General features: G+C 48.1%; 1 protein-coding gene across 4 annotated transcripts in view; it reads right to left on the reverse strand.

The window, feature by feature from the left end:
* Positions 1–1,770: 1,770 nt before the first annotated feature.
* RAI2 (retinoic acid induced 2) overlaps positions 1,771–12,019 on the reverse strand; it is a 61,341-nt gene continuing 51,092 nt past the window's right edge. For all 4 annotated transcript variants that reach the window (XM_024352971.2, XM_016943842.3, XM_016943844.3 and 1 more), the window contains one exon: positions 1,771–3,756. In XM_024352971.2, coding sequence (XP_024208739.1) covers positions 2,140–3,732 — 1,593 coding nt within the window. In that variant the 5' untranslated portion in view covers positions 3,733–3,756 and the 3' untranslated portion in view covers positions 1,771–2,139. The remainder of the gene's footprint in view (positions 3,757–12,019) is intronic.

Here is a 12,019-nt window from a genome sequence, read left to right on the forward strand (position 1 = left end):
AGAAATTTTAACAACACAGGAAAAGAACAGGAAAAGGGCTTCCCAGATACAACAAAGAGAAACATGTGGCTTGAGGTTTATAAGGTAATTACAGGCTACCATTGCCTTCCTTTTCTCTGTATGTCACTCGGCTTTAAGCACTTGCTTCTAAAGGGCAAATGGTGAATTTTGTGCCCTGAAAGCCAGAGACTCAGCAGCTCTTCCCAGCATATTGCAAAGACACAGGCCCCATCAGCTGGTGTAGGAAGGCCACCCAGCACTGCAGTGGCAGGAGGAAATAACCATAAGCATGGGGAGAAACGACAGCTGACGAATGGGAAACGCTGGTGCCCAGGCCCCTTTGTGTTCCATTTGAAACCAGAAGACTTGTGCTATGCTCAGGAAACATGGCCAGAAACCCACACTAGGAATAAAAATGGAAAAAAAGACTGTGCCATGTAGACACTGAAAGGATGGCGTGTAGCTGATGCTATAGACTGGGACTAGTCAGCCTGACGAGAAACAGCTATTCGGTCGCATTTTGAAAAAAAAAAAAAATTAACACAGGAAAAGAGCAGGAGAAAGAAAATTCACTCTGGGTGTATGATACAGGGCCAGCTAAAGCTGTAACCCTGTACACGGAGGGCCTGGTAATAAAAGAACAGTCTCACAGCTGCTTTTCCTCCTGTTCATACTCCCTGTAACAGCTGGATACATACTAATTGCAAGAAGTGAAAAAAAAAAAAAAAGCTTTAAGTTTAAAAGCAGGCGTGCAATCATCAGTCTCTTGCCAGCACAGTTTCAGACACAAGTGTGCTGTGCCACCTAGCAGGTCTATTCTAAATGCACATTCACAGTTCCTCCAGTTCCTCATTTGTGTGGGTGGCCTTTGCTGTCAGGGTAGAGCTGCAGTCTCCTTCCACGCGCATCGTTTCTGTCCGTCAAGAAATGGCTTAACCAGGGATTCTCAGCCTCAGCACAACTGACATCTCAGGTCAGATCATTCTTTGTTGTTGTTGTCTAGGGGCTGTCCTGTGTGTTATAGAATGTCTAGCAACATCCCTAACCTCTACCCACTAGATGCCAGTAGTAATCTCTCCCCCCAGCTGCGACAACCAAAAGTGTCTCCAGGCTTTGCCAGATATCCCCCGGGGGTTACAATCACCCCATTTGATAATCACCAGGCTAAACTAGAAAAGAATGACTTTGTCTTCTCTCCCTGGCTCCACCCTCAAAGATCTCTATCCAAGGCTGGGAAAAAGTATGAGCCATCTCTTGATCCACTAGCCTGCGCCACTACTTCTGACTTGCAAGATTTTCAATCATTGAGAACAATGCTCTTACTGCCCTTGAAAAGAAGGGTATTTCCAACTAAACTTTTGGTTGGTGGGAAGGAAGCAGGTTACTTTTTTGTTGTGAGACATTTGTCTTGTCTTACACTATGGAAGGTCCAGGCACAGAATTCTACACACCCAAGAACTATATGAACTGGAAGGAGCCTCAGGCACTTGAAACTCACCTCGCTGTCCCTTTTCTTTGCCACTTATTTATTTATTTATTTTACAAATGAAATTTAAAAAACCCAAGGCCAAAGTGGGAAATGACTTGCTCAAGGTCATCCATATTCCTAACCCTCCTTTTACTGGGGCATAGGGCAATATTTTCCAATATGCCTGAAAAGCTTAGGTCTCTAATCACAGATAACTTACAGCTTTTCACAAGCAAGAGTTTTGGCCAAATTATGCCAGTTAAGGAATGTAAATTTTATAAATGATGAAATACTGCAACCAATTAGTGCAAACAAACATTTATTGTGAAATATTCATCCTACCCTTTATTAGGTATTACATCATCAAAGCACTTTGTGGCAATGAAAATAGCTTTTTTTACCCCTCTAATTCACCCAATATTCCATTAAAGCTGCAAAAAATGTGCAATCTGCTTGAAAAATAGGTTGCTCTTATTTACTCATTTGTGAAAAGTCAAAAATTAAAAAAGAAAATGATACTAGCATACAGGGCCTCTAGAGCCAATTCACCTTTCCATTTCCCAACTACTCCCCAAAATAATTAACAAAGATAATTTGTTTTAAATGCCTTTTTATAAAACCAATGCACCTTTCCCCATATTATAATCATACAAATATTAAAAAGCCGTTATTTACTTTCTTGGAAAAAAGGTGGCCAGCCGTTGTTTTTTGATTGGGAGCATGTGTATTTCCTGGGAGTTCACTTTCTTTAACTTTATGCTCCGGTTTTTGATGGGTTTCCTAAGGGGCTCTGCATTTCCCATGGACTCTTCCCCTTGGCTGTTGATGTCATAGCCCTGAAGCACGGAGTCTTCTCTTTTGAAGGAGAAGTTTTTGGTGGACACGCCTGAGAGGCCTTTGATCTTGCCACAGAATATGGTAGGCACAGCATCTTCGACAGAGACAATGACCTTGGCCGCCTGGGACTCGCCCACCATCTCAATGTTATTTTCAGCCTTGACCTCGCCGCTGGGGTGGTTGGGCTGGCTGAGCATCTCAGTAGCGGCATCACTGCTGCTGATGTGACTATCCATCATGGCTGGGGCCTCATGGGACGTGGCAGGGGCAAAAGAAATTTCCATGCCACTGGGAAGTTTCTCCATCACTGTGTGACCTGAGCTGTCCACTGATGCACCACTGTCATACAGTGTCTCAGGGGGAGGCTCGGATTTCCGGTGGGCTGCCACTGACAGGTCTAGGGCTGCATCTTCCTGGAAGATTGGGGGACTGACTTCACCAGCCTTGAGCCAGGGCACTGACTTCATGGAGAGATCCAGGGCCTCGTTCTCACTTCCCATCTTAATGACCGTGTGGCGGCTGAGCTGGAAGTACTCCTTAGGCTGGAGGATGTCAAAGGGCTTCAGTTCATCTTTTTCCAGAGGGGTCTGGGTGCCTTTAAAGGGGTGCAGGCCGAAGGAAGATGGTGGCTTGGGGAAACTGGAGCTGAACTTGGATTCAGAACTCTGAGGCACCGGGATGGGGATGGGAATAGGGACTGGCACAGGCAAGGGGACGATTACAGGATACGGCACCAAGAGGGTGGCTGGTGGGACCAGGGGGGACAAGGGGGAGCTAAAAGGCTGGGGGGGCACAGGGGCATAGCCAGGAGGAGGCTGACAGGGTGGGGGCCCGAGAGTGCCCTGGGAGGGAAACAAATTCTGGAGCACAGCTTCAAATGGCAAAGTGGGCTCCTGCGGCTGGCTGGGGATCCTCAGGTCCAGGAGCTGGGGCTGGGCCTCGGGGTCCTCCGCTCCCTGGAAGAGGTTGTTGTGGATGGTACTGGAGGAGCATGGGGCCTCCTGTGGCAGGACCAGAGGGGAGTTGAGGTGCTGAAAGACGTGCTGCTCCAGCACCACGGGCAGTTGCACGGGGCCCTGGGTGGTCATGACGTAGGTGGCATTGCCATTGGGATTGAGCTCTGGTGCGGAGCTTCCCTCCACCTGCATGTGAATGGGCATCACCACTGGGCTCTCCCCGAGGCACAGGGGCTGCAACACAGTGGCCGCCACCTTCAGAGCCATGCCACTCTGAGACTCGGCAGGGGGGTTCAGAATGGATGGGGCTGGCACGGTCACCAGGGCCTTCTTTACCAGGTCAGTGGAGTTGATGTTCCAGGCCTCGGTGGTGATCAGCTGAGCCATGCCATTCTCCAGTCTGTTATTAGCCAAGGCAGGAGGGGAGTCAGTCATGTCCATGGAGAGGTTCTGGGACTGCAGGTCGTCCATCACTCAGCTCTGATGCCACTTGGCCTGCAACACAGAACATACAATATGAATCTTCCTTAAAAGACTATTTATAATTGCCTTAAGAGCTCTCTCACATCTTTAGAAAGTTTCCACATTTTAGTTAACCAGGGAGCATAACCCATCTCTCTATGTATATGTTCAGGTTATAGATATCTCCTAATATATACAAACACAACCACATGATCATGTGTACATGGAGAACCCCAATTTAACAGATGATTAAGCTATAAATGCAGATGATGTAATCAGTAAATAGCCAAGTGAGGTTAAACCAGGCATTTTTTAAGCCTAATTCTCAGCTTATATGTTTGGCCTTCAACAAAAACGAAGTTTCAGTCCAAGTTGCTACGTCAGACAGTTAAGATATGTAGAAATTTGACTTGTTCAAATTCAAATAAGCAGTGAAGACTTACTTTCCTTTAAGGAAAAAAATAATGCCTTGTCACATTTGAATATGCTATGACTATGGAAAATGGCATTTTAAATACTCTGTAGCAATCATTCTTCCAAAAGAGGTTTGATAAGCAAGAGCAGTCCATTTACACAAGGGTCATTACAGTTGTCTCTCTGTCTCCCTCTGACCAATGACATTCCCATTTCTCCCAGTAACAGCAAAATCCGTTCCCCAGGGCAAGGTGAAGATCGATGATGACTTGCATGAATGGTCATTGGGTCCACTGTCACTTCCCCAATCAGCTCATCTATCTGATCTGTGGCCTCTCCTAATATCTAGCTGCCAAGAAGAAGAGGGCATTGGTGAGCCTAGGGCTGGGGAGATGGAACACTTGTTGGAAACGAAAATCCTCAAAGGTCAGGCACACTTTCTCAATGTCCTTGGCACCTCCCACAGACCTCTGGCCACCTCCTGAGAGGCCAAAGGCACCTAGCGCGTGTGCTTCCTGGTGAAAGCAGGGCTGCAGATGCGATAGGGCTCTCCATGGAAACCTGTCCATATTTGGCCTCGTTACCATGGAGAAGGCAGGCACCATGTCTAACTCAGGGATCTGAGCAGCCTTGGAGTCTGGTTGGGCTCAATAATAATTCAATAATCCTCAGTTTCACTGGGCAGGCCTTGGGCAACTGAGATTTTTTACCTCATCTATCCCAACTGCCTAGACTTTAGTCCTGTGGTCAGCTCGTCCTCCTCTCCTCACCCCGAAATTACCAACACAACCTCCAAAGAAAGAGAGGCGGCCCAGCACACCATGGGGCTAGAAATAAACAAACGAGGCCAGGTGCGGTGGCTCATGCCTGTAATCCCAGCACTTTGGGAGGCTGAGGTGGGCAGATCACCTGAGGTCAGGAGTTTGAGACCAGCCTGGCCAACATGATGAAATCCCATCTCTACTAAAAATACAAAAATTAGCTGGGCATGATGTCGCACGCCTGTAGTCCCAGCTACTCTACTCGGGAGGCTGAGGCAGGAGAATGGCTTGAACTCAGGAGGCGGAGGTTGCAGTGAGCCGAGATCGCATCACTGCACTCCAGCCTGCGTGACAGAGTGAGACTCCTTTAAAAAAAAAGAAAAGAAAAGAAATAAGCAAATGATGTCTCACTACAGTAAGGCAGCTTTAACAAATGAACAACTCTGTGGTATTTCCAGGCAATCAGAATGTGTCACATGCACAGAACAAGGAGTTTCTCTGAGGCAGGAGGAGAGGCGGGGAGGGAAAGGATGCTGTGCAAACAACTTTGTGGAGAATGACTGGTGGGCCACACCTTTGGCAGGATCCAGAGCGTGTCTCCCTCTGGAAGCCATGAGGTGACCCAGCATGCTGGCCAGTAACCCCCTTGGGACAGAGTTGGGAGGCAGCCTGGCCCCAGGGAGGCTGAGGGGGCTTGCCCTAGCTGAAGGGTCTGGTTCTTTAGGAGTGAATCCTGATTCAGCCCAGAAGATGCCATGCCTCTAACATGCCTTTTTTTTTTTTCTTTTTTCTTTTTTCTTCTTTCTTTTTTTTTTTTTTTTTTTTTGTGAGAGGGAGTCCTGCTCTGCAGCCCAGGCTGGAGCGCAGTGGCGCAATCTTGGCTCACTGCAACCTCTGCCTCCTGGATTCAAGTGATTCTTCTGCCTCAGCCTCCTGAGTAGCTGGGACTATAGGTGCACACCACCATGCCCAGCTAATTTTTGTATTTTTAGTAGAGATGGGGTTTCACCATGTTGTCCGGGGTCATCTTGAACTCCTGGCCTCAAGTGATCCTCCCACTTTGGCTTCCCAAGTGCTGGGATTACAAGTGTGAGCCACTGCACCTGGCCTCTAATACACCATTCATTCATGCATGCATGTATGAATTCATTCATTCACTCATCCTGAGTGAAACAGACGAGGTTCTTGTTTTCATGGACATTATACTCTAGCGGAGGCAACACGTCTTTGATCAGAGATCTGCTAGCATGCAAAGGCATCAACGTTATGCCAGGAGAGGCATCCACATCAGCAGGACAAATATTTGTTGGCCACTTGCACAAAGCCCCGTGAAGGCCCTGAGAACCTAAGGCCAGATCCTTGTCCCTCACAGTGGCCAGAACCCTTGGGGAAGGGTAAGAAAAGGCTGAAGGGAAGCTGCAGTAGGACTGGTGAGGACAAGGGCAGCTACAGAAGTCAAGACATGTTCTGTGCCACATTTGGTCTTCCTGTGGGGTTAGGATTATCCAGCTGTGAGACAGCTTTCTCATAACAGCTGCATCTGTCCACCCTCACAGAAATGGCAGCTTCTCTCCCTCCCTGTCTGCTTCTCTCAATCCCCTCCCAAAGGAAAGAAGACAAACTTCTGGATGCCTCCTCCACCTGCTCCTTGCACACACCTTCAGCTTAGGTACCAGTTCTCATCATTTCCTGTGAAACCTCAGTCCCTTCCCTGCCTGGCTTTGGTCTAGGCCTGCTAACATTCCCAGAACAGTCCTGCTCAGAAAGTGAAAAGAGGACTTTGCCAGGGCAGGCGGCCTCCCTCAGGCCCCTGTTCCTCCCATGGATGGCAAGAGCTACAACTCATTGAGCATCTACCATTTGCCAGGCCCTCTGTTGAGAACAACCCAGCCAGAGGGGTCTTACAATTATGCCCATCTTGTTGGTGGAAAAACTGATTCCACAGGGAGATTAAATAACTAGCCTAAAGGTACATAAAGGCTGGGCTTCCCAGGCTTCCCTTCGACTGGGAGAGCTGTGAAGGCCACGCCCCTCCATGCATTTTGTTTCCTGGGAAAAGCAGTCCCCACAGCCTCTCCTTCAACACCGAGTGCATGTGCCTGCAGAGGCATGCAGGAAACAGTATGAGAGCATCACATTTCTTCAAAGTGGAGGCCAGGTCCTTCCCAGTAAAGTCATTGAACTGTTGTTCTTTTTTCCCCCACAAGGGGCCTCGTCTGTCCCTCTGGTCACCGGAGTTCCTCCTGTCCTTGGGGACTGCAGCCCGAAGTGGCTATGGTTCTGTTACTGGAGGGCTTGAGGGGCCTCCATCCTCTCAGCCTACTTCTGCTTACTCACCTGTCCCCAGCCTGCCTTCCAGAGACAGATGTCACATGGGTTGGAGGGCATCTCAGCACCAATGAGCTACAGAGAGGCCCTTGCATCCCCTGCTGTGACTCAAGTCTCTGGGAAAAAGGCTGAGGCCCACTGGGATGAAGGACAGAGGACAGGCCAAGGTGTGGGTGGAGGGGAGCAGTATGCAGGATCTCAGGGCAAAGGGGAAAAACCCCTGGCCCAAACCTCACTTCCACCTCTTTCAACAGGACAGCTCCAGATCTGCCTGACTACTCAGCCAAAGCAGGCCTGAGAGTAGCCCTGGGCTTTTCTCTAGAGAGCTGCTGGCCCTGAGACAGGCTTGCCTGCCTCCACCTAGTCCCCACCAAGTATGGCGCTGGCCTTGGGACACCCAGGCAAAGGAACATGAACTTGGCCTTCATCATGCACCCTCCCACCTCCCAGAAAGCCTCGTTCCATCTTTCTCACTACATCTCCTCCTCTTGCTGTTCAACCTGCCAGCAAGCACCCCACTCTGACTCTGAGTCAGCAGCTGAGGTGGTCTGGGTGCATCCAGTGGGATCATAGTGGGTGCTGCTGCTGCAGGGGCTAATACTGGAAGCCTCGGCGATGCCCTAAGAATACAAAACTATCTCATGAATTGTGGGTTCAAAGGGTGAGTCTGTGTCCCTGAGGACAAGCCAAGTAGCCAGATAGTGACTGGAGAGAAGGTGGAGGCCCATCTCCCCACTCAGACAAGCTGCTGATTAGCTTGGGCCTAGGGTGGGTGGGGGACCTCTTCAAATCAAGGAGCATCAAAGGAGCCGGTTGATGCTCAAGCCCAGGGGGCATGAATTTCTTCAGAGGTGACAGGGAACATTTCGTTTGCGTTTTGCAAAACATTTTCAAATGGGTTTAAATGAGGGCACCCATCCATTCCACCTGTCCCCATTATCCCCAGGGGTGTGGGAGTGGAGGTCAGTAAACAGTGGCAGTGTGGCTGGGTAGGAAGCAGGCAACCTGGATCTGCAAGTTGCTGGAGACCCTGGAGACCTCACCATCTTGGTTTGCAGCCAGTTGCTAGGGCCTCACCCCCATGTAGCCCATGTGCCCCCTGTATGGAGACAGTGGGGAAAAGACTCAGGGCCCAGGACAGATGAGGAGGTAGGGAGGGACTGGGAGACTAGCTCTGCTTGCAGACTTTTGGGGTGTATTAATCTGTTCTCACACTCCTATAAAGACATACCTGAGACTGGGTAATTTATTATTAAGAAAAGAGGTTTAATTGGCTCACGGTTCTGTGGGCCATACAGGCTTCTGCTTCTGGGGATCAGGAAACTTACAATCATGGCAGAAGGTGAAGGGGAAGGAAGCACATCTTCACGTGGCCGGCAAGAGGTGGGGGGAGGTGCCACACACTTTTAAACAAGCAGATTTTGTTGAGAACTCTATCATAAGAACAGCAAGGGGGAAGTCCTATGGTCCAATCACCTCCCACTAGGCCCCTACCTCTAACACTGGAGATTACAATTTGCCGTGAGATTTGGGTGGGGATACAAAGCCAAACCATATCATGGGGTCACAGAACTGTTATCTGAACCCCTCATCTAATTATTGCAAAGATCTAATTATACCAGAGGCCGGTCTCCCTAGGGTCTGACCATTAGCCTGGAGCTCTCTCCCACCTCAGCCTTCACCCAGCCAACTCCTGCTCATCTATCTGACTTAAGGGGTTCAGCTCTAAAGTTGCTTCTTCTGAGATCATCCCCCACCCTCACTGGGCTCCCAAAGGACCCCAACTTGACTTTGTCTAGTCCTGACTCTGCCCAGCCCATACTGGGATTTCTTATTTACTTCTTTCTCCAGGAGCAGGGGATAGTCTCCCACCTCATATCTGGCACTAGTAGGTGCTGAGGAAATATCTTCTGGATGAACTGGTGCACAAATGAACGCCTAAGCCTTCCTGAGCCTGGTGTTCTCATCCTCACCCTCTTGTCGCAGGCACACCATTTATACACTCATGGAGTGTCAAGGTGGGCAGGGACATTAAAGCTGACATCTCAAGTCTCTTGCCGACTCTTTTTATTGATGAGTAAGCTCCAACTCAAAAAGGCTGACTAAAACTTACACAAGGCCACTTCTTACAGAGGTCACCAGGCTCTTGTTTCGGGAAGAGCAGAGGGTCAGACCCGCAGGTGCCATGGTGGGAGAACATGGCAGCCACTCACCTTCACCAGCCACGGGAGGCTCTGATGGGTCAGTGTTAGATGCCCGCAACCAACAAATAGGTGGATTTTAGGACTTGGAGAATAGCCTAAATTAGAGGTCAAGTATTTTGCTTTTTAAATTAAGCCATCTATCAAGGTAAGTTTCTTCCCCTACAACAATCACATCTTAAAACATATGCTGAAAATTTTCTCAAGATACGGGTTTTCCAATTGTAAAATATCAACAGCTTTGGTTTCTATGGAGCATGGAGACAGCTATCAATTATTTCTAGTCAAAGTAGGACTTTCTACCCAAGCTTGTCCAACTGGCGGCCCAAGGGTCGCATGCGGCCCAGACGGCTTTGAATGCGGCCCACACAAATTTGTAAACTTTCTTAAAACATTATGAGATTTTTTTTGCAATTCTTTTTTTATCTCATCAGCTATCGTTAGTGTATTTTATGTGTGGTCCAAGACAATTCTTCTTCCAATGTGGCCCAGGGAAGCCAAAAGATTGAATACCCCTGGATGCCCTTGTTGCTCAAAGTGGGGTCCTTGGAGCAGCAGCAGCAGCAGCACCCAGGATCTTGCTAGAAATACAAATCTCAGGCCACAGCCCAGACCCACTGAATCAGAATCTGCCTTCCAAACAGGGCCCCAAGAGATGTGTATGCACATTAAAGTCTGAGAAGTGCTGGTCTACCACTGGTTCTCAGATTTTGCTATTCATTGGAGTAATCTGGAACTTAAAAAAAAAACCATGCCTAGGTCCTACCCCTAAGACTCTGATTTAATTATTCTAGGATGCAGCAGGTGATTCTAATGTACAGTGAGGTTGCGGACCCTTAATCTAAAGGCCAGAGCACATGACTGCTGGTCTGCTGACCTTCTCAATCGCCCATCTTCCTTCTTACTTCCCAGAAAAAACTGAGGCTATCAACACACCAAACTCCCTCCTCTTCCCCCCCGGCCCCCGCAGTGTCTCCCCATGTGCCCTCACCCCCAGGAAGACGTGAGATGGCTCTCCCTCTTGCAAGGCTGACTTCCCAGAGACCTCTGCTAATAATCTTGCCCCTTCCATCAATGCCCTATTCTGAGTCTATTTTGTGCTTTCCATTCAGTACTTAAACCAAACCTTCAATGACTAACCTAATTCTGCATAAAAATCACCAGCCACTCTCTATGAACCAAGTAAGAAAAGCATAATTTTCATCATTTAATTCTACATGTACATGGTTTTACCATTCGGGACTTGAGATGCACTAAATATTTAAGAAGTAATTCCAACTGGGTAACAACTGGTTTTTCTCTCCCCATAGGGTATAATAATTGTCAATTACTTGCCCCAGTGGTTAAATTTTCTAGGCTTTAAACATCAGTACAGGGCCTTTTTACCAAAGCTGTGAACATAATTACCACATGAATGTAGTCTCAAATTGGTTAAAATATGAGGAATACACAAAATAGTCACCTGCCTTATGGTCGACTGCCTTTTACATCCAGAGGTCTACACAGCCCTCTGAAGGGAATATGAATGCCCAGATTAGCTTTACAGATGAGTTCCCTGACACGCTAATTCATTTATGAAAACAGTAGTGACCACAAACATTGCAACTGGGACTAAACTTCATGAGGACGGACAGTGGCTACGGGGAAGATCTGTTAGGGAGGACAGAGTACAAATATTATCTCTGATCTGATATTTGTGAAAAATAGGAGAAGTGGAGCCAAGCGTCAGAAACTGGCCATAAACAGCAGGAGGGCCCAAGGTCTTCCCAGTGAGAGGAGGTAAGGTCATGCCCTGAGGTATCATAAAACTTATTTATGTTTGTTTTATCATCTAATCTTTTTAATTCCTGTTTTTTATTTTATAGTGTATGTAATAAATATAGGAAGGCATATAAATCTAATTATATATGTGTGTGCATGTGTGTGTGTGTTAAGGGGAGTGCTCAAAATTTTTTTTTTCTAATAGGAGTGTGAGAATGAAAACGTTACAACTCAGCAGGAGAAATGAAGCTCTCAGGGCCCAGGGAGACTTCCAGGGTGCCCCTGCCTTAACAAGTCTTAGTGTTACTGGCCCAACCTACCCCTTCTGGGTTTTTTGTGTTTTTGGGGGGAGAGTCTCACTCTGTTGCCCAGGCTGGAGTACAGTGTGCAATCATTACTTACTGCACCCTCAACCTCCAAGACTCAAGCAACCCTCCTGCCTCAGCCTCCTGAGTAGCTGGGACTACAGGTGTGTGCCACAATGCCCACCTGATTTTTACTTTTATTTTTGTTGAGACTGGAATCTCACTATGGTACCCAGGCTGGTCTTGAACTCCTGGCCTCAAGTAATCCTCCCACCTCGACTCCCCAAAGTGCTGGGATTACAGGCATGAGCCACCGTGCCCGGCCCCACCCCTCTTGTTTTGAAGAACAGGAACCTGAGGCTCAGAGGAGAAGTGACTTGCTCAAGTTCACACAGCATAGAGTACACTGACTCCCAGACCCGTTCTCCTTCCTTAAAGGCACATTACCCCACCTGTTGCCTCTGTTTCACATTTCAAAGGATGTTGAGGAGCACTTGAGTTTAACACACGAGCTATAGAGTCAGCA

This window comes from Pan troglodytes, chromosome X (assembly GCF_028858775.2).
Source record: "Pan troglodytes isolate AG18354 chromosome X, NHGRI_mPanTro3-v2.0_pri, whole genome shotgun sequence".
NCBI lineage: Eukaryota > Metazoa > Chordata > Mammalia > Primates > Hominidae > Pan > Pan troglodytes.